The 24472-nt window shown below is 32.6% G+C and overlaps 1 protein-coding gene across 1 annotated transcript; it reads left to right on the forward strand.

Moving 5' to 3' along the window:
* Nucleotides 1-1614: 1614 nt before the first annotated feature.
* On the forward strand, nucleotides 1615-23649 carry ZMYM6NB (ZMYM6 neighbor; the record flags this gene model as incomplete). The annotated part of the gene is made up of 7 exons (XM_012940980.2): nucleotides 1615-1618; nucleotides 3175-3293; nucleotides 3337-3558; nucleotides 3598-3672; nucleotides 16905-17075; nucleotides 17756-17914; nucleotides 23530-23649. The coding sequence occupies 7 exons, from the start codon at nucleotides 1615-1617 to the stop codon at nucleotides 23647-23649; spliced, it is 870 nt and encodes a 289-aa protein (XP_012796434.2).
* Nucleotides 23650-24472: the final 823 nt, after the last annotated feature.

Consider the following 24472-nt stretch of genomic DNA (forward strand, 5'->3'; position numbering starts at 1 on the left):
TTAACAAAAAGCGTAATCACTTTTTATTATTGGTATTGTAAATAGAATCAATACAAACAACTTCTGGATATTTGTTATATAATTGTATCTGCTCATAAGTACTAAAGAAGATTCTGGTGACATATTCATTTTCTAAATATTCACTCACTTCACCGTTTCGCCGTAACATATCGATTACTTGCATTCGCGTATTACAACCTGAAATACACTTCTATACATTTACCTATGGAGAGTTGAGCTTTTATAGTTTTTACATTAGCAGTAACCTGCTTTCTAGTTCGATCCTTAATATTTTCTATTAACTCATCTGTTGATTGTGATTGCAATATCACCGACTTCATATTTCCTTTTTCTTTTGACGACAATCTTCTGGTCCATGGATCACAAACCATCCATGAGTTACTACAAGGATGATTGTGAAGCGTGTTGTATGATTTTATGACATATTCTTCACCTTCCAATCTCACACGGAACCTTGATTGGCAGTTTAGGAACCTATACCTTAAACGTCACGTGTTAGTTAATTTCTCATTGTTTTTTGATTCACTGTTATACCTTCTGGACCAAATGTGCAATGAAATACCACAAAAATGTATTTAAATCTCACGTCCTTCAGCAGTTTACTTCCGGTGTGAATGTAATGAGCATGAGTAGTCTGAGAAGGGATAAAATTATTCTTCCACACGTTTTGGAATTCCGTTAGTGCACTATCGAATTCAGTCCAGCTTCCGAAACGCCTGTTCAGTTTTATACGTTGAAACGCTTCGCTTACGTCGACTGAAATGTCACTTGAACATGAAGCACTGCAAACGGCAGAGTAATTATTAAAAAGTTATTCTTTGCAATAATATTTTATTAACTGAAGGATGTACTACAAACATCTAGGATTTACCTGTTACTTGACATTTTGTCTTAACCTTTGCGTAAAACAACGATTCACACAAACTTCCCGTATCTATAACTGTCAAGTTATTCTTATCTTTGTTAGGTTGTTTTCTGAACCTCATGAAAAAATTAAACAAAGGCGGTGGGGTTCACTAGAGCAATTGGAATCCCAGATCAACTTACGAAGCAACAATAGTCAACGTGTACACTACAAAACAGAGAAAGCTAAGTTAATACTTTCGGCAGTTATTTTGGGCTTTTCGCCGTGGTAAAAGACGACTTAAACAAGGGAAAACCTAATATTAGTGCAACCCAACAAACCCACGGTAATTGAAATACGGAATGACCGCCTCTCGTCATACCTTTCAAGGTCATTGAGACAAAACAGCGGGCGGCTATTAAAGGGTCTGACGTTTTTACCGTGTTCTTACTGTGCCTTAAGTCTCTCCTCAATAAAGATATTTCCCTAAAAGTAGCTTATGACAGTAGGGGAAATTTGTACACAGAATACTCGCCGTTGTTTCCCCTGTTTCGTCTAGTTTCCCTTTTTATTAGCTCGGATGGATTTTCATATCTTTTTAATCTCCAGACTTGGCTTCTCTCCATGGTCGTTAAGGATTCTGTAGTTTACTCCATAGCCAGTGAAAGTCTGGCTATTCAGTCGAACTTTCCCCATTATCAACAACAGAAGTTTCCCACAGGTCGTCCATAAATTGTGTGTTTCATGAAATGGGTGACTGGCCGGTGAGAATAAACAATGTAGTGTTAATTTTTGGGTAAGGTAGACAATTTGACGTCAATTTAAGGGGATAGTAGACAAGTGTATGCGAATTTCGGGAAAGCAAGTGTCAATTTCGAGACATTTTTCCTCACTGGGTAAAAACGCACTATTTCCCTCGGACCTGGGGAGAAGACGATATTTAGGTGCATTATCGCTTATATTTACACCAACTTCACCTAAGAATTCGCCCAAAAGTTCGTCTTTGTTCTCCCTATCTTGTTCGTCTGGGGAAATCTTACTGATAATGTTTAATTGCAACAATCAGAAGTACTAGTTTATGCGTCAGAAAAATTACTGATTGGGACATCTGCACATGTTTCAAATTTTATGCTTTGTAGTGTATATGTTTTTAGAATAGGCTCCCAGTACTCAGTAATGGTTAGCTTAGCATTTCGATCTTCGAAACAACCTTAGGTTAATATTCTGACTATCAGTAAAAAATCTTATCAGATAATGTCATCCCAGCACGCAACTGATAAAGTGATGTTTATTAAGTTTAGTACAAAGAAACTAGTAATCTTGTCAAAAATGTTGTACTTCCAACCATTTGCCTGCTTTTGGAATCAGTATTTTGCAGTTATCAGGTCGAAACATACTGGTTTCGGAGTCAAAGATATAACTTAGTGTTAACTTTACCACTGCTACTATGATGTCTGTACACGGATTTTTGTCTGTCGATCAATCAGTAATCCAAGGAATTTAGTACTTAAACTTTTATAGACCATGACATCCTTCATAATTTTCGGAGTATACATAGCCGACATTTCAATAGACATTACACACCGGCTGCTCTAGAGAACTTACATAACAAGAGACTATTTGTCAAGCTCAGAAATCTCCCATAGTTTTTAACTGTCTTACTGGTGGTTTTGCACAGTTTAGGGAATACCATCATTTTACTGAATTTATATTCGTTTATAACTGTTCATTCTAACTCCACTCGTCGGACTTAATTTTGCATATCTAGTACCTTCATAACATCTCGTGATCTAAAAACGTTTGTTTTCAAGTGAAATAATAGTGAAAACTTATTTTGGATACTTATCAGTATAAACTGATAATTCACTTCAAGACCTATATATGCCTCACATTTATAATGTTCATCTAGACATAAATTGACGATTATACAAACTAAGATACTTCTCCCTGGATGTTGGATTGTGTGCTGATCTAAACTAACCCAGATTCATACTAGTTTACTGATTGCCCGGTTACTTTACATGTAATTCTGAGAGTTAGGGATAATCCCAATAAGGAATCCGTAAATATTACTTTTTAGGCATTGTTAACCCTTCTGAAAACAGACTGAATACAACTTCTCTTATATGACTTAGTCACTTGGTTGCTTCAGCAAGAGCTAATTTATCATATGTAGAATGTTTTTCACTAGTCTTTCACATCCTACCGTCGTTCAAAAACAGTTGTCTAGTGTTTTTACATTTTAAAATAACTTTTGAAATCTGTAAATCTTCATATCAGAATATTACTACTCGTTTTTACGTTACAAGACTCCAGAATGGCGTCACATCTTGCTACCCATGTGTCAACTGTAGTTCTCGGACTGCTGTTCATACTGCCTGGTATAGTAAAGACAGTGCGCTTGAATACAACACTTTACCGGGAAATGGTAAGCTTCTTTGATTTATTGGAATATGTTTTCGTAACCATAGTTAAAGACATTCAAGAATTTCACTGAAGTATCACCACTAAGGCATATTGGAGTGATACCTAGTCCTCAAATCTACATGCAGTCTATGGGAGTTTTCGAACTATTACTAGGCACTACGTTGGTTGTTGGACATGTATCGTTCAAGAAATTCGCTTGTCTGGGAATTATGGCTCTTATGCTGCTCACAACATATTGTCAGGTCGCCTTAAAAGATTACAGTGCAGTAAGAACAGAGTAATTGCTTAATTTTTATTGCCTTCAGACCATTGTGCCTTGTGGATACTTTTGCCTTCTTAGCAGGTTATATTTCTCTCTGGACAAACTTGAAGATCGACGAGTAAAATAAACTGATTAAACTTTTATGAATCTTCTATTATGTACATAACACAATTCCGATATCTTTCGTTTTATTCCCCGAGTGCTTCCAAATATATTTTTTGTTGCGAATGTGAATACGTTTTGCAAAAAACCATCTGGGACTAATTTTATCCTCGTATTTGTATTACAGTGATACGATAGTAAATCAACACCTCAGGTTTTCATCCAGGATTTGTAAGACTGATGGACGTAGACTGCGTGGAGAGTTGTTAGATGTAGGTTATTTTTGACCTTTGGTCGGAGCATATGGAGCTTAAATTTACTTGTCAAATTTAACACAACAAAAAAGGTATCCTACCCAGAAGTTTACGGTTATAAAGCATGTCCATGAAAAGTGAACAAGCGTAGGTTTTATTAATAAGTGTTCATAATGAGATATGGTTAACACTCACGTTCCTCAACTTAGTATGTTATTTGGAGTAAAGTTGTAAAACAGCTAAGGATTGCTAAACTTAGATATGAAACCCTTGTTATTGAGTGCTTATCTGAGTCGCGTTAGATGCAGACTGGTTGGCTTTATGTAGGCAGTTGTAAACAATTGTTGAGGACAGTACAATTCTTGATGTATGACAGTGAGGCAGATGGACAAATTTTTTTATTTGCTTCTGAGCTGTGAACATTAGGTTATCTTGCCTTTCGTTTCGCTATTCGACCTTTTTTGTTCTCTACTGAGATTTTCATCACATACCTGTCTGTCTGGGTATATTTTTGTTGGATGTCAGATGTAATAATCTGTACGCACTAAAAAGCTTTTTGTTTGTCGTACGATCAGTCTTGATGTAGATGAGGAATCAACTGACATTTCCAGGCGGACAGGTATGTGGTAAGTTTGTCCCAATATCTAAAAACCTACTAGTCAGGAGGTCGTGACAAGTTTATGCTTAGTAGCATCCTAATATTCGTTCTTCGAAAGGAGTACGTAGCCGTACCAAATGAAGGTAACCATAAACAACATATCACAATCATATAAAATTTGTGTTTTGAAGTCCAGATAAATATATGTAAGCTAAAGTTGAAGGTGTGACTATTCAGTCCACCGTTTATTCACCCACTATTAGATGAAGGTTAAATTATCTGTACTTTTTGTTAAAAAACAGCTTCTAAAGTCACTAAGTATCCTGCTATATTTTATGAATTCTTCAATAACCCGTGACTTTCATGTGCCATATTGGTGGATAGGTTATAAAATTAACCGACTGACTTTTGTAATATTACAAATTAATTGTGTAGTAAAAGTCATTCAATCATCCAAGCGAGTCTCTTTAAGTTTTAGAAGACTTGTCACTTATGGAGCTTAAAATCCTGTTGACTTAATGTTTCTAACAAACTTAACAGCGTCCTAAGAAAGAATTTGATTCGTTGAGTGGTTTATTGCAAAAGAGTACATATATTCGGTATTTGAATTTCAAAATGTTATGAAATGAAGCTCCTGGTAGCTGTATGAAGTGTTGTGATAATCGGTTATAATTAATTTGGTATGGTTACGAGTCCCGTATATAGCAGTATCAAAGTCTTAGCGCGCACAGTAACCATAACTGGAAGTATTGTATTTGGAAACCAAATCAGCTGCGGAATCATGTACAAAGGAAATCGTCAATTAGTACAAATATCACGACTGCCACAGCTTAAATGGATGTTGAGTCTTCCGTAGTTTTTTGTACGTCTTCTGTTCAGATTGATTGAACTCATCTTAAAGTAATTTTTGGGGTTAGGTATAGTATTATTTAGGAAAAACTCATTGGTATTGGTGTTTGCAATGGAAACCCAAACGGACTCACCTGGCTCCTTGAAGAATATTCCGTTGATGTGGCTGACATGCATACAAATCATAGACTTACCAACATTCTTAAGCAGACCTTTCGTGAGTTGTCGAGGATCAGCTTCTTGATAGTAGTTAATGTCAGCAGACTATAAACACTCAGTATTCGGAAGAGCATTTTTCTTTCTAAACAATTTTGTCATTGTTTCTTTTGTATACGATTTAGGATTTATGGACTTAAAGATTTCACCTAATCTCCTCTCTGGTCTTTGAATTTCTTAGCAGTGTTAGGATTAAATTCAGTATTCAAGCAACTGACATTTTGTGCTTGAGCATTAGAATAGACAGGTTGTAGAGTTATGTGCAAATTTTCGTTTTCGATTCTGTAGTCAACGAGTCATCAGACTCCACCAGAACTGCCTTCAGTGGTCAATGAGGAAAGTTGTCCTTGGTGCCTTATTAAATATTCAAGCCTCAGAATAAATAGTCCATGATCAGTGATAAGGAATCCACAGGTTATGGCTGAAGATTTATCATCTCCGATCGGAAAGTTACAGCATCCAAGAATAGGAAGTTTATGACCAATAATACTTGACGTAGAAACTCCAGTAGGTTTAATTATAGCATTGGAATTTAATGACTCGAACGTTCCGACTGAGATGATGTGCTTGGTACTGCCAGTATCGACAATAAAATCACGAAACGAACCACTACACGGATATAATCGTTTTCGAATGGGAAGTGAATTACTCCAAGTTGTTAATAATGGTACCATGTGAATATGAGAATGATCCGAACCCGAATAACAGGGTCTAATATCACCAGTAGTTATGCACATCAACCTGCTATGTTTGACTTCGTCACACTTAAAGCATTAAGCATCGTGAGGTGGACATGATTTCCAAAAATACAGTTTACCACAAGACAAAAATTTACCAAACTTGTGCTCACCCTAATATGTTGCTTTAAAAATCTTTTTGAATTATTTCTTGTATTAACACAAGAATGAGAATTATGCTTGATTAAACACAAACTTGGACGGCCTTGAGGATGTAATTCGTCACGACAACTGAGCTAAGTATTAGAAACATACACTGATTGGAAATCAGGCTCATTCACGGCCTCATAATTAATGTGTGCTCCTTTAATTTTCTGAATTGAGCTCTCAGATGTTTGAACTAGCTCTATTTTCTAATTCTGAATATTTATCTCAGGAATCAATCAATCACAAAGTTGGATACCCAATTGGTCGCCATTATTATCATTCGCAGCCTTTTTCTGTAGTCTATGTATAAAATATCTGACATTCTGGTCATTCTATCTCAAAGTTTTATAAAATTTTGATCTTTTTCTGCATTCAAAGCTGGCACACTGCACATGACTGAGTAATTTCTTGAGGATTTTATGTGGAAATAAATTGGCTTGTGTAGAAAAACCAGATTCTTCGACAAGTTATACGCGTCGTTACCAATGAATATCATGAAATGGGTTGAGTTTTTATTATCCTTAGTACATTTTCTAATCACGAGCTAGATTTAAAACTACTCCATATAGTCGGCGACCATACCACGTTGAAAGCACCGGTTCTCGTCCGATATAGTCTTCAAAAGCCTCACTTGAATGTCCAACTGTTCAAAAGCTGACTCCGCCACGACGCCAGTGTGCTAATCGGTAATAATGAGTTCATTATGGCTGGGAGTATCAAAGTTAAAGAGAACATGGCGTAACTGGAAGTTTCGACAGAACAATGAGAAGACGGAGTTGATCTGAAAAATGTGATGTATTAGCGCTATACATTTCGAACAATCTGGTCACACATATGCTGGAAGTATTGTATTTGGAAATCAAATCAGCTGCGTAATCATGTACATAAGAAATCAATTAATTCAAATATCATTAGTGCTTAGTCAATGCAATATCCAGCGGTATTTGATAACTAAGCGTCGGTCCGCATACAAGGCTTTACAAATTACTTGTATTGGTGATAGAGATACTAGACAGATGTTGATCGATGTTAAGACTGCATTTGGTGAATGGAAGTTCTGTTTAAACCGTTGAGCTCCATATACATAATGTATGTTTGAAAGAACTTCTAAGTGGTAACTTACACAGTTTTATAGTTTGTATCTGTCATACTTTTGTGATTGTGATTTACTTTACTTTTGAAAGCTTATCCAGAAATCAAATTACTTTAGATTTGGTTTTTATGTATCACAAAGTTTAAACATCTCGACGGCTTAACTTATCAGGATATTCACATTAACTTTGACACACAAAGCTCTTACAGAGGTTTATTGACTGTACTAGGTGTTTGTATACTCTTTACGGGTACAGTATATGATTTTCCTGTCAACTTTTTTTATACTGTTGATGTACAATATCTGAAAACAAATGACATAAAAAGACCTAATGTGTTTCGTAAGTAGACGTATTTGAAGCATCTATCGTTTGTATTAATACTAATAAAGAGTTAATAGTGGGCTTAGGCTTAGTCTCTAGAAAGTGGTATGATATGTAGAACTGCAACTTTATTGGATGTTTAGTTTCCTCTAATAAGTCGTTGAATGATTGTTTATGGTAGTCTCGTTGTACTAGTTGCCTCTAATGTCTGGGTCTATTTGTTTCAAGGACTATACCATTACGAAGTTGGTTACACAACCGTTTATGGAAATTACATTTGTAGGTTTGTGTCTAAAGACGCAAAATTAAAGCCTCTAATCTTCTGATTCGAACCATAATCTAATTTCTAGAAGCATGCCATTTTAAGGAGTTTCAATTAATGTAAACTCGAAATGACTTGTTACCAACAGCCTTAATTGAAGAGGAATAGTTTTTTCAGAAGTTCAATATTCCTAAATAGACTATACGCCTCTCTTTAAAACAAATTAATGTAATTAGCAGAATGTTTTTATTCTCGAGATTGTTAGATAAGCAGCAGGCACCTAAACATTCCTAATAGCCTGTAACATCTACACAGATGCGTTGAAATGTATCTTTTCAAGGCTACTGGAATTCATAAACTCAACGACACCAACTGTAGTAATCGAATGGTATTTAGAATTAATTATTGTGCAATTATACACTAACAAGATATAGTAATAAGATCTAAAGAAGTTCGAATTTGAGGTCACCAGAATTAAATGATGAAGAATTCTTAAAGCACATCTTAAATTCAAACTGACGGTAATAATACACTCAAAGAGTACATTTTAAAGTAGTTCAGAACGAAGTAACTTGCATAGCTTTGAATGTTCGTGGGTGGGTGTGAATTAATTAGAAAGGGCATATGTTAGAACAACGGCGTGAAACTCAAAGCTAATTTTCTTAGCTAGTGCATCTACAGCATCAACTTGCACATTGTAGACGAAGAAATGGCAAACTATGTTTGTGCACCAAAAAGTTCATTTTTCCACTGCTTCAACTACCTGTCAGCAATTTTCACGCCGATAGGTAACACTATTAGTCACCATTCACTTCTTTCTAATTCCTAAATTTTTGTTTACTAAGTGTTTTTCTATGTAGGATAAATATGGAACGGAGATTGGATAATATAAATTGCTTATATTATTGTTTTCCTGTGAGTTAAGTACTATCTAACAGTCAAGATGAAATAATGCAACCAACACATTTTAGTCAGTCCGTGTGTATAACATACAATTTTTATAAAACGCCCCTTGAAATATAGAGTAGGTACATTGTGCTTAGTAATGAAGTCACTATTTACATAAACAAATGTTTCAGATTCCTAAACTGTAAGCTACCATCATTTAAGGATATTCTTATTGTGACTAGGCATTTTATCGAAGTTGTAAATGAGTAGTATTTCCCATTCATATATAATTGCTAATATCAGTCTATTTTTTAAAATTTTAATCTAGCATAACTGTATGCTGCCGTCACTTCATGTGAATTTGAAGTAATATAACTGTTATGACTGACCGTTAATTGTTAAGTCTGGTCGTTGCCAGTTATTACGTCGGAATCGTTTATGATATACTTGTGAAATTAGGAGTCACCGCAGTTTTCCACCACACCAAGTAGGAACACTAATACTGGAACAAATCAAAATTTATTAACCTCAAAACATGACGAAAACCCTTGTGTCGAAAATACACTCATTTATATATTGATTGTACACCCATCTTGATTAATAATTAGGATGAAATCACATATATGAAAAATACCCAGAGTTATAACGAATCACATGCTGTATGTCATGCTGTGCATAGTTTACATTAATCTAATACAAGAATATCATATCTTGACTAAACATGATACTTAAATAAATTAATGTTAAACTGAATAAAATATCACACTGTCAAATAAAGACAAATATTACTCTGAATGATTAACGAATTGAATTAAAAAACATGGAAGTAATGTTGACCAAAAATGACAATGAGCAAAAAGATGTAATTTTGCCTTTTTAATCCCATTATATCAATAAAGAAATTGAACTAATCTCAGTAATTCTAGAACTCCAACAAGACACAATCAGGAACTCAAATTTGAAGCGTGTGGTATGAGATTGTTTTGTTTTATTATGATAAGTGTAAACATAAAGTAGAATATTTAACTGTGTAGTAAGTGTATTGCTTACTCACCACACTTCCCTTGTTTCCTATATAGGCTATGCATGGCATTAACTGTTAAATTCTCAACATTAACATTTAAAACAACGTAATTAAATTGGTGGATTATAAGAAGGATTTAATATTATTTGTTTTCATGTATGCTTAAAAAAGTGAACATAATTTCTAGTCCATCATATCTGTTATAGTCTATAAAAAATTAAATTTACAAATAATAGATCGTTGTAGTAGTTAACGTCGTTGTCTTTGTAGTATTAATGGTGTATCCCTATCCCAACTGTTATATATGCATCGCCCTACCACTTATAACTGAAAACGAGGAACCACTACAATATTCATGACGTGAAGTAAGACTTGTATAAGTGAAAATTTATTCACTCCATACACGATGAAAATACATTCATGTATATATCGAGCTGTATACCCAATTACTTATTAATTACAAAACTGTCGAATATATGAAATTAGAAAAAAAACTCACATTCTACAAGTCACTCTTAATAGAGTTCGTTTTAATTTAATATAGCGAAGAATAGATTAAATAAAAATCCCAATGAAAATATATATAATCTTATGTTGAGTAAATTATTACATTGAAAATAAGATGAATATTATTATTCTGAGCAGTTATCACACAGAATTAAAAAATGTAAGTAACGTTCAGCAATAAACACATTGAAGTAAGAAAAAACGTGATATCGCCTTTTTATCACTTCATATCAAGTAGCAAGATTTAGTGGAGGACGATTACGTGTTTGGTATACAACATTAAACGTCAAACTATGTAGATGACTAACACTGGGTAATTTAATCTAAAAGTAACACAAACCGTCTTCTTTAAACAATGCTCCTACAGGAATTTTTCAATACTCCGGCAAAGATAGAATATGAAAACAGTAGAACTGCCTTCTTGCATGTAGTATTTGGTACAATGAATTACATTTGTCAGAAAATACTGTTTTATAATCAGACAATTGTAGATACATGTGGTGAATTACTAATTCATTTCTCTAAAATCACGCTAGTGTGAAAAAAAACTATAATATTAAATTAAAGGCATGCTATAAAAATTAGGGTTTACGATCATACGCTGTGACAAGAAAATCAGTTTCAAACTTAAAAAATTCATTTCTTACTGGATAAATAGACCAAAAGCTACTGTGAATGTCCAACCATTGCAACAAAAGATTCATTAGGTTGAAACTGATATTTCTTAATTTACTATCCATCATGAATATTATCGTCATGTCTTCCTACCCAAGTTAAAGATCCACAGGGATTAATCCCAATACTGTCATGATTAAATATGGTCTCACGTACAAGCAGACAAGGAAAATACTCACGCTTGTTAGAAGCTGTTCCACAGCTGATTAGATAATAATGAGTCATATGATCTAGTGTTTCAGTGAACGATTTCGATAATTTTTGGGTGGGAAAGTATCTAAACTATCTTCCATAATTTAATATATTACTCGAAACCTAGTCCAGTCCATTTTGTAGAAGATTGAAGTACTATCTACAAGAATTTCAGCACTTATAATCTAAGTACATTAAATAATGAATTGATCATTTGACAGATAATTCCCATTTAAACATTAAAATTAAAACACGAAGTTCAGCGAAGGGATCTCTTTTCAACGAATTTATTATCAAGCTGAATTGATCATTGCCCTCTCTAATCACATATTAAGAACTCAGACATACAGACAACTTCAGTTTACTCAACCATTTAACTAGTGTCATTTGCTGTGTAAACCACAAATTAAATTTCCCATAAACTTATGTCGAAACTGAATACCCGTTCTCTTCTAACCTCATTTTATCTTCTTGATGTGTTTTTATTTTAGTTATACTACTTTATATTACCAAGTAGTATATAGAAGTTTTATTTCTGTTTAGGACTTTTTCACTAAATATGTAGCATTCACTTGTCGTATCTGGTCACACGCCATACATATTGTGTTAAAGTATGGTTATCAATAATGCTCCTTTGGACATCAAGTAAGACAGATTATTTCTTACTCATTCAAAGAGTGATAATATGCGTTATTAAGAAACGATACTGTTTGAAATAATCAGAAACGGTAGAATATCAAAACTGTGATAATAAGGGAGCATTTTCGATGCACATGTTCGTCGTTTTCCGTGATTGAGTCTATGGCCATTTTTAAGACACTGACAAGATTTTAATAAGTCTGTGAGTTCGCTTGGGTTTATATGTGGAAAAGTGTAGTTAATAACTCGTTCACTTTATGATGGTTCCTGTTCACTGTTCCGAAATATTAAACAAAGTTTTCTTCTTTATTTTCTATGAAATAGTGGTTGTTCATGTGATAATCCCGTTGGATATCTAGTCTCACCAACTTAAAATTTGATCGTGACATCTAAATGATGATGGAGTTTCAAGTTAGCTCTTGATTTTATATTGTTTCTCGACTACAAATGATGTATGTGGACATGGCTCTGGTGGTGATGTCTGTTTTTTAATGTACTAGATAGTCTAGGGATATCTTGCCTCAATAAATGAACATGATAAAAGTATTTATATCAGCAACTTGTACTGTATTTACAAACGTATGGTAAATATTATTTACTGAAACTAAGAGTAAATTTGTTACTTTAATTCATGCAATTTTAGACCAAAAAAGACTGCATGGAAAAATAGCAACACTAGAGCTCAGTTAAGCCAGTCCGGTACATATATTTCTAAGATAGCGTTGAAAACATGGTCGTTTTTATAGAACCGTGAATTACAACATCCCATTTAGTAGCCACTATAAGGAAGCAGAAACAATTATATACCCCTCAGTCATTAAGGACTGAAATGAAATTGAAACTTCATGAACTCTTAGCGAGTAATGTACTAGGTCAGTAGCTAGAAGACAAATGGTTCCTCATCGAAACCAAGATAGCTGGTCCAATGAACATATGATTCCAACAGACAAGTTTTCTATAGTTCTAGTAATTCAATCACTATTATTAGTAGTGTCAATTATGATGAATTTCAAGCTACACGTTAGTAGGATTGCTAAAAATTGTCGTAGTTTTATGTAAGATTTCCAGAATAAAGCCACAATAAGTCTACGAAGTTCAAGACTGGTGTTTATATAGTTTCTCTTTCTATGAAGTGCTATCGGAAGTGGAATAGCATTTACACTGCTGTAATTTTTGTATCTTTTTGATTCCAAACAGGCGGTAGTATGATAATGGAACATCTCTTAAACACTAGTCATCAAATTACAAGTAAACATGGATCGAAAAGTCTTGACTCAGTAGTGTAAGAGTACCACTCTTACCACTAAACCTGAAGATAACATTTGGTGTCATGTATGGACATTACCTGAGAGTTTTGAAGAAGGATGAAATACATGTCCAGTGCACCTTGGTTTTTAATGGTTACCCAATCAGTTTCATTTCCAGATGGATATTATATATCAAATATACCCTAGCTATAACATGCATATTATACCATTTGTGTAATATTAAGTGTGTTATTTTATTGAGTTTATTATTTTATTGTTAGTCATTTTTTTCTTTTCAGTATTTAATCTGGGGATTACAGATCTTCACCATATATAAAAGGACTAATTCGAAGATAGCTAATATTAGTTGGTAACTTCCATTTGGTATTCAATGTGTCCAATGTTTACTTAGCACTGCCAGCCCCCATATCTCTATCCCTTCTAATGCCAAGTAATCAGGAAACATCTAAATTCCTCCAAGATATCAGACAAACTGCTTGTTAAATACTTAAATAGATCACTATCGTTCATTGAGTGTTTACGTGTTAGCAATCTGTAGTACAATGAAACTGAATGACTAAAGTAAACAATATTTCGTGTAAAAACAACTTAAAATGCAGTATGACTCATTTTCAGACTAAATAAACATAGGTTTGTGCTGGGATACTAACTGGTCAGTTGTCAATAACCTTCACATTCCTTTAAATCATTTATTAGGTCAACCATCGAAATATTTACTTAAGGCCGATTCAGCTGGAAAAAGTTATTTCTTTTAATGAATGCACATTATTAATTCCAGTTTCACTCATCGATATTTGGTAATTCTTATCTCCTTAATGTGTGAATTTCAATAACTCATAAGTTTGTATATTTCATATACCTATAAGTTCTTACATGAGACAATGCAACTATCCCGCTTGCAATACTGCTACTAAAACTGAACAAGTAGATTGCACATTCTTAAACTCTGTGTTTTCTAATTTATCAGAAAACTGTTCTAATCTTATTATTCTTGGCTACCTTTTAAGATGAAATCAATAAGGTATTGGAAAATAATAAATATAATCCTATCTAGATCTCATTGTTGAATAAATTTAGTCTTCCGGGCACTCCATGTAGTTACTAAGCCAAACAACAAAATGTTCCAGTACAATCTATTTACCAGATAATCTTTTCGTTAATTCATATGCTAACAGACTCTCAACGAGACACAGAGAGAAAATAGACTTTGTACAAATAATAAGTGTTTCTGTGTACCTCCAAAATTCCAAACCTATGCGTGTTTCCGCCACGACCAATCAGTTTCCATTTTATCAACAACCTATGGTTGGACAGTAATACTAGGTTAAATGGATTAAAAAATATATATATATATATATATATATATATATATATATATATATATATATATGAAGATTCATCAAACTTATTGTACATCAACTCCAGACTGTAGAAATATTACCACTTGATTATACTGTTTCATATAGGCAGTCGTTTTTATTAATTAATCTCTTCATTTATTCCAATGGTTTGGTAACTACATTTTAAAAACATCTCCGAAGTCGGTGTGTAGTGAAGTTGTAGAATTATTGGTCGAAGAAATAATCTGTGACTGAGTATCCGGAGGAAATCCTCAGACTGCATTATATAACATAGCTTACACAAACACAACACATTCTCAATTTTTACAAATAGAATGCACAACTCTTTTGTATCTGGATACCTTCCAGCCTCTAGTGACAGGTAGATTTTTGAATTTGACCATATTTCATGAATATTTTTGTTGAACTATAAGTTACTACTCATCATTGTATACTTTCACCGGTCTTATCTGTGAATTTTATGATTATTTAGAGAGGATTAGAAATCAGTGTTATAACTGAATAAAGTCCAGCTTAGATTCACCATACAACTTGAAATACTCCATCACAATACCATGCATAAAGTATATAATTTCTTGGAATTTGTATTGATTTGAAAGGAATGTAACAAATAACCAAGCTAATTACAAGGAGGTTATTTAAAAGAATATAGTTTCTAGCTACTAGTGTATTTTATCTTTAGTAATTTAATTCACGATCATGACAATAAGTTTTAAAGTTATGCAAATAATGAGTGATAAGAATTAGTTTGTAAATAGATTCATAGAATGCTACTCTTAATAACATTTACATACGATCCGAACTTTTCATAATTTTTCAGCTGAATTTATTATAATATTTCTAGTACAAATATTATAAGAGCATCAATTTCAAAATGATAATCTTTCACAAGCCATCATTTCAGTTATAAAGTGACAGTAATTATATTCTCTTAACTTTTCAAGTACTTTCTTAGTAAATCTTAATTAATTTCATAAATGTTTTGATTTACTCAAACTATTCAGTTTGATTATTGTTTGTTTAGCTGGTCAAAATCATTATACATTGAGATCAATAAATCTTTTCAAAATTCCTGATCATTCTATTTATTAGTGAACCTATAACTGTCAAATATTCAAAGTAAATTAGAAGTTGTAATGAAATACAATTTATTTTATATGGACGGAAACATTCTTATTTCTTTATTTATGAATGGATTGTTTTGTTGTTTGTTTTTTTAACAGCCTTTTTATAAGACTGATCTATTTTGTTTTGACTGTTGATTTATTTGCGTAAATTTTGAAGAAAAAAAAAGAAAGAAAGAAAAAATTGAAAACGACAAACAAATAAACTGACTTTTGTTTACACAAATTAACTCACTTCATTATAAACATATTGATAGTTGAACTTTTTTTCAATAACGACTATAATTTGACATAAAAATTAATGTTACCTCTGTTTTTGCAAGCGTACATATAAATAAATTGACTGACAGTTTAAAATTCACATTAGTGTTAATGTTATGTTAATCGGGTTAATATGTGATATTTATTGGACAGTCGGGATATTTGTTTTACTATTATATACATATTTCTAATTTCACGTTCATTTATTCATTTTTGAGCCTTAGTACTTTTGAAAGAATAAATCAATTACAGGAACTATTCTATTATTCTGTTTTAATAAGTGATATGTATTTCGGTAAAAAAAAAATGTCGAGATCATTTATTTAAGATTCTGAAACACAAATAGAAGAAATTCTATCGTTTGACTGGAAAGAAACTGTGAAAAAAGGGAATTCTAGATAACTGTTTTTCCATGTTAAATTGGTAAAACTAGATACTGAAAATAATTACCGAGAAGCTGACTTTAAGAGTCATTGTTCTACTTAGTCATCTTATAGCATTTTCAACAGTAATTTTCCATGAGTTCAAGAATGAATTTGTTCTAAAAATTCGAATTTGACTGACTGAACTAGACAAAATGATTAAACTAAATTCATAATAAATAGGTTAGGTGGTTTGTAGAAAGACACCTCATCAAAGCACATAAACGGAATAGATATGGAAAACAAGCATGATAACATTTGATCTAAAAATTTTCAGTACTATATACTTGCTTGAAATGTATGTATTACATACCAAAAATATTTGAAATTGGTGACCCAAAATATAGCTCAGTAGTATATCAACATTTACTGAATATTCATTAATGATTATTAAATACCCATATTACAGCCAAAGAATAAACAGAGAAATCAAACTACCAAATTATTTTATACCCAACCGTTAACTCATAGAACTTTATTTAACAACCAGCAGTTTAGTGTCAGTGCTTGCCAACATTTTATTTTAGTTGTAAGCTCAAAACATGTGACGTCTTATTGTTATGAAGGTCTAAAAAATCATGTAAGTATCAGTAATATCCATATCATTTTCGCTAATTTATAGAAAAGAATTTTGGCACTCCTAACCATCGATTTCTGGAAGATTGAGAACTCCATCAGAGAAACCCGAAATCCAAAGAAAGTTTTTATCACGGACTGGTCATATTGGGAATAAGGTTAATGTCATCGATAACAGTGAATATCAACCTTTCTGTATTTTGAAGTAAGTGAAGTTGAAAATCCGATTCATTAAATCCTGACTCAAACGCATCCAAATCCTGAGTTCGATGTTGTGTATGGTTACATCTGTGAACTGACTAAAAGTTCTAAACAGTTGTTCAGTGTCTCCTACTTTTCGGTAATAAATACTAATGATCATAATTTCCTAATCAACTTACATTTGATTGCAATAGAGAATTCTTCCCATGAAAATGTACAAACTTGAAACAAAATTACCTGTCCTATTAATATTTAACATGTGGATATTCAGAAAATGTGTCAAGATTTTATACACAGTGAGTAACTGACACTTAAGTTTACTCTTAGATGATTGCAATAGTTTTTTATCCCATGTGATATTTCCCTACTGCCGAATTCGGTTCTTGAATTCTGTAGTAATTACCTCTCGTTTCTCCAAAGTACTGAGTGTGGTGTGTGCTACTTATGTCGACATAAGTAGTATATAATTTCAATCAGGAATAGAATACCTGGCAGCAGAAGATTGAGAAGATCGAAGAGGAAAGAACGGGAACAGAGAGTAATTGGTATGGAAATGCAGGAACAATGAAGTCTGAATCAATTGATGAACATTTTACAAATTCAGTATTGGAGTATGGTTCTTCTATTTTACCAAGTAACTCTGTAATATTCGGTTGTCCTCACCTGTGTTCTCAGTCGCTACAAAAGGAGAGGGGAAATATGCAAACCACTTTGGTGGCACTTCTTGAGCTTATCAGTTATCCAGTTTACAATGACTTTTTGTGAAAGAGCTTAAGTATACATGGTTAACAGATATGACTAGTGAGTGGAAACAAATCTGAAATGGTATTAAAGTTTTGAGCTATCCAGTTGTTGATATTAGGGACTGTAGCTCTACCAATTTTTGGTTGGCATAGATGCATCATGTGTGGGTTACCTCAATAGAGCCAATACTTCATAAGTTATTTAACATAGATAGATTGTAGTTAGCGGTGCAATCAAAGATATATGTTTTGTTCTATCTGGAAATCGTCATTCGAATGCATTTTCATGTGTTGATGTTCACACCAGGATTCGAACCTAGTACCGTCCTTGGACTCAGTGTAAACTGATCTGTAAACAGAAATAACTGGAAGAACAGATTTTCTCAGCAGAATGGAATAAATCACAGCCATAAATAAATCTTTAAACTCAGATTTTCCTTAAAAATATTTATAGTTGGGTAATGAATCACTCCAAATAAATGTAAGAAAAAAAGATTTGATATGGAAGCAACAAAATTTCACTGACACCACAAACAAACACAGTCCTCTCTGTAGTTCTTGTAAGTGTTGTCCAAAAATATGGCATTCGTGTGTTATATTGAAAAACAAGTAAGAATCCCTATGGCCAGTCTTTTTTGAAAACACCCGCCTGAAACCGTACTTGGACAGATAAATAAATGGAAATGTTTACCAGCGAAATCCTAGGTATGTATTTACGTAATCAACAGGGACACTATAAGTGAACTAAATATTGGGTGTTCGATTTATTCTTTCAAGCGAGAATGTCCTATCAGCCCATAAATTTGAATTGCTATTTATTATTTTGAAAAACTTATATGTCCGCCTAGATATATGCGACCACACGAGTAGTACTGTTTTTCATGCCCTACTACTCAAACACTAATACTTTTTGTCCTAACTGGATTTATTTTAGCATTATTTTCTGTTTAAACATTTAACACATTCAATAATATATATAAGTTATGGTTAATTTTGATCAACAATCCATCAACTGATTTTAGAGAGGTTGTTGTTATCATTGCCAAAAACAATCACCAATTTACACTTCCTACTTCACAATAAATAAATTTAGTGACTGAATTACACAACACTTTAACATGAATAGAAAAAAGGATGGTAATAAACAAATCAGAACCTGACATAAGTGTTACCAAACTTCACACCAAAATGGTTAGTTGGAAAATAACCTAAGAAAGAAGAAGAGTTGAAGGACTATAAAGACCTGTTACTTCTGGCAACCTTTATTCATACTACCTGAAGTCTCCTGGGTTAAAAAACCCTATACCTAACGCTATCACATTTGTATTTTACTTCGACAAGATTTGTTCAGCCTTTGAAGAGCACATTGAGAGAGAGGCGATAATCTATCGGTGAAATAATGACCACACAACACCATATAGTGTATGATATTTACAAAGTGAATTTTCAAACTATGATCCAACAGAGCAATAATATCATGCTTATGAACCTGAAGGTCTTAAGTTGGTTTGCACATGGAGATCTGAGTGCATAATATTAAATAGCCTTAAACCAAAACTGTCCTTTGTTACAGAGTATTCAGGCACTCTACAGCTGAACTTACCTCCATATTTCGACAGGTTTACTCTATTAGGCTACTCATCATTTAAAACAGTTTTTGTTTGCGTATATGCTTGATGAAGTTGTCTTTATCGTATAGAAATCAAATCGTCTACCGCTAAATAGCATAAAATTTTTGAGCAGCGGTTTCCTTTTACATGAAAACTGTACGGTTTACCTTCCAAATAAAAGTTATAAGTTGTAAAGTGCGAATAATCAATTAGAGATAAAACATGAGGAAAAGAATAAATTCATACTAATTTCTACTAGAGATTCAATTTCACACAGAACTCAGTAAGATGATCCACCTATATCACGTCGTGAAATAGTTTTAGCTTTCAAAAGTTCAGTACATAACGTCAACCGACCTGGTCAGTATTTGTAACCATGTGTATCCATGTTTCTGTTTGGTGAGTAACTGTTTGAATTACTCAAATACCTTCTACACCTTTAATAGTTTAAATTACAAATTTATCATATGCCTTACTTCCCACCACATGGATGAAAATATATGGATTTGGAGTTACCGATACATTTCCACAGATCAAATAAAAATATAATACTTCATATAGCTGAACTAAAACATTAGTGGCATTCCTGAAAATTTTTGTTTAAATAACCAATCTAACATAATTTCCCAGATGATCATCTCTAACATCGTGAGAACTAATCTAGATGAAAACAACTGCAACAATTTTCGAACGCATCTCACAAGCGAAACTTTTGTAAACGTTTTTTCACTTCGTTACTCCTGATTGTTATAATATGAAAATCTATCGAATAATCACTGAAATAATTTTTTTAGGCTGTGGGCATATTCACTTTATCAACAATCATAAAATGCGTCTATAAAAAGAAAAAAACACTTAAATGTAAGTTTTAAGTAAATATGGTATACAAGCCCTACAATCTGTTTAATCACAATTTCCCGTTTAAACATAATGAGGCTTACCTTGACGAAGCTATTTAACTGTGAGTTTGAACGTTATCCACTACGTTAGATTCAGAAAAGTTATATTAGGTAGTATTTTAGGTAAAACTCACTTGTCATTAGACTATAAGGTTCTGAGTCTAACTCCTTTCTGTAGTTATTAGCTATTCTTATCCCACTTTTCTGTCAGTTGGACACAAGATATGTTTCTCTAAGTTATTCAGTAATTTAGGTCACATTAGAAATCAAGTGATTCATATATTCTTGTTTCCAGATCTAAAAATATGTATATTGACTTTTTGAGATTCACTCCATTTTAGATGTCGAGATGTTTCCGAAACTACCAAAACTAATTTATTCGCTGCTTAATATGACAGTCAACTGCTATTAGAATTATTAGGTTGTTTAAATGAATTAATAAAAAACATTTTAAGGAGTGGAAATACATAGCTTTCAAAATGGCTTAATGTAATTCTATGTAACAAACCTTCGGCTTCAACTATTGTTTGGATCCTAGAGATATTACCATACAGTTTGAAATAAGCCGTACATAGAGGGGTTTATACCTGCCACAAAATGTCAGAGTCAACTGTAATATACATACACCCACCATTATTATTACTACCACTCTTAATACCGATTATAAACTTAGAATATAAATACAACTAGGGTAAATTATAGGTTTCGAATCCAGTAAATTCTTAAAATACTGGATAATCTATAAGGAACTAAAAGACATGTGAATTAATGAAGTATTCCTATCAGTAAGCAGAAAAATGGTGTCTAAAAGATTATGCATCAGTCTATTAAAAGAGTTACACTAATTAAATAAATCATAAGTAGCAAAGAGTGTTGTGACATCAATCAGACATAATCTTCGTTATTATCGTTGAACTATAGTAGTATATATATTCACTTCAGTTAATTCGACATCTCTCGTTCCTAATTTTTTCGTACCTCCAAGCACCATAAAGACTGTACTAGGACGTTTGACAATTATGAAGGTGTATATTAGGAAAAACTAATATATTTGGTTATGAAAACGTATTTTCTTTACAATTTTATCCCCATTAATCTTTAAACCGATGTTAATTGATAGTATTTTTATTACCCAGGATAACTACTTATCAATAGTTATTTTTCGGATTAAAATGGCTAGTGATAGAAATGTTTTATTAACCTTCTGGTAATATGCGGAAAAGACTTAGACTAAAAACTATTTCAAACAGATCAATGAAACATGTTAATAGCACTTTCACTAGAAATGATATATACATATACTATTATTGAAGTTCAATCGGTGTATGTAATATATAAACCTTTATAAATTCACTAGGTTAATCATATGACCAAGAGGATAAATCTTTGCCAAATTCATGCTAGTCAAAAAAGTTCATGTGAGTAAAGATCATATTGCTTTTGCTTCTCAAGCAACATTTCAAGAACAAGTAGCTTTCTAATTTTTTTAAAAATTTGCGTCACTAGAATAAAGTGACGCCATGACAACTTCAAAGGGTAATAGTTACGAAATGTTAATACAAATAGTCATTTGCAACCTTTTATAAATTTATAACTAAATTAGAAAAATTACTTTGATTAGTAATAATGTCAACCCATTAACTTGAAAATAGGATCTCGGTTAAAACACTAAGAGTCATATGATAATTAATCTTCATTGATGATAGAATTATTATAATTATCATTAAAATATTTCTGAATAGATCTTCACGTCATTATTTGGTTAAATGGAAATAAATCGATAAATTCTTTTTTACATTAATAATGATATAAAAGACTTTAGAAACTGTACTGCTTAGATACATGAATAATTCTAGAAAATCAATAAAATTTAGTTCAATTTATGTCCAGAATAGAAATTGTTAGTCGTCCAATCAAAAGTATATTACAGTTTATTTCAGATCCACTATTCAGTTGTTCATAATACATTTTACTAGCCTTGATTAAGAGTAAATTTTTCGTCATTTGTAACTTAGATAGTAACCTGGACCCCATTGGTTTAAATGAGATCACTATGGAAGTCTACTTTCACATTCATCCACTACGTCTCCCCCAAATTCTTATATCTTTATTTTTCAACGTGAATTTATATTTACCCGATATAACCTAAACTTTTTCTTCTTACGACATGCTGGTAAATTTCAGTCAACAATTACATGTTTATCGCCGTCTATTGGTCAGCTATGGTTTGGACATATTTTATACTGTTTTGGATTTTTAGTGGTGAAATTTGCAGGGTTTTAAGAAAGTTATCTTACTACATTTTTTGAATTATTGGAGAAACGGACGTAAACGTTCCAGTAATGTAAAATCATATTGAAAATCAAAAAGCTTACAAGATAATCTAACTCACTAATTAAGACTAATTATGACACTGTGGGTCATTCTACTTATGTCGACAGACATAAGTAGTATATATCACCAATCAAAAGTGAACTGCTTGGCAGCAGAAGGTTGAGAAGATATAATCGAAGAGAATGGGAACAGAGAGTACTTGTTATAGCAATGAAGGAACGACGAAGTTTGAGACAACTGATGGGGAATCTGCAAATGAGGTATTAAACGTATGGTTTTCACACTTCATGAAGAAAACTCTGTAGTGAAAAGGTCTGGCTAATTTCATTTGAATCATCTAAAGAAAGAGGTAACTATAGTTGTAGGGTTGATGACAACTAACTAGCGTTCATTTTCATCGATTACTCTATTTGAATGTGTGTGCTTTACCGAACTTTTTTTTCCTTTGATAGTCTTTGTTATAGTCTCACTAATAATCAGCGTCTACCTATATTTTCTTTCAATCTCTCATAACATACGGAAACCTGTCTAAGAGATTTATTCACTAGTGAATTGATTTGCCATAAATAAATTTGGGAAAACAAAGTGTAATACTAAGCATTACATATTGAGAAACTGTTTAATTTCGGTCGTTAGAATAGTCATTATTAATAATCTTATTTGCTTTTAAGATGGATTCCTCTCGATCATTCTTCTGTATAGGATTACATCTACTCTATTCAAGTTATGGGGATGTTACCAGAGAATTACTAACGAATTTCTTATTTTTAAGCGGAGAATCAGTTGACTAACTACTAGCAATGACTTTGATCCGTTGGACAGATTTCACTCAATGTTATTCAAATACGCTCAAATCCTGACCAAATGTAGTAGATTCTCAGAGGATCCAGTCAACTCAAGAATCCATTTCTTCAAAACAAAACATTGAATATCCTTTTTTGAGCTAGTGAATGGTAAAGTTTAGCTACTGACTTTAGGTTTCCAGACTGGGATTTTCTGAATAATTTGGAGATCACCATACTCTTATAGTTCTTTCATACTTATCGTTCTTTACATTAATCTTCATTAACGTAAACATTTCTGACATTATGATATAAAGTGTGCACATGGATTTTGATGATTAATAGGATTATATTTAAGTTGTAAACGGATGATGAGAAACCTCGGAATTCATGTCATTCTTCTGCGTTAATTGTTCCTGCTTTAGTCAAATATAACAGTTTCGTTAGTAACATAGATGGACAATTCTTTACATGAGTAGTAGCTTAGTGATTAAAATCAAGCTTAATCCATCATAGTTCATGTTTAAATGATATTTCTTTTTATTATTCAGTGCACAAAATACTTTAAGAACATATTATTTATTCCTATTTTATTGACACGCCGTCATTCATATTTCTGTGTTCATCAAAGTATTTTCGAACGGTGTATTATCATGCCGTGCATCCGGACTTCACTGAGTCAGAAGACAGATATAAATCTCAACGTTGCTCTTTACGTTGTGACCTTAATCCCGGCTTATTATCACGTGGCTTATCCGCCAATTGAAATACGACTTATTCAGTCTTAGTACTGTATCAAACCAGTGACGTTCGACCGCTATAAGCAGCCTAA

Source organism: Schistosoma haematobium, chromosome ZW, assembly GCF_000699445.3.
Source record: "Schistosoma haematobium chromosome ZW, whole genome shotgun sequence".
Classification (NCBI taxonomy): domain Eukaryota; kingdom Metazoa; phylum Platyhelminthes; class Trematoda; order Strigeidida; family Schistosomatidae; genus Schistosoma; species Schistosoma haematobium.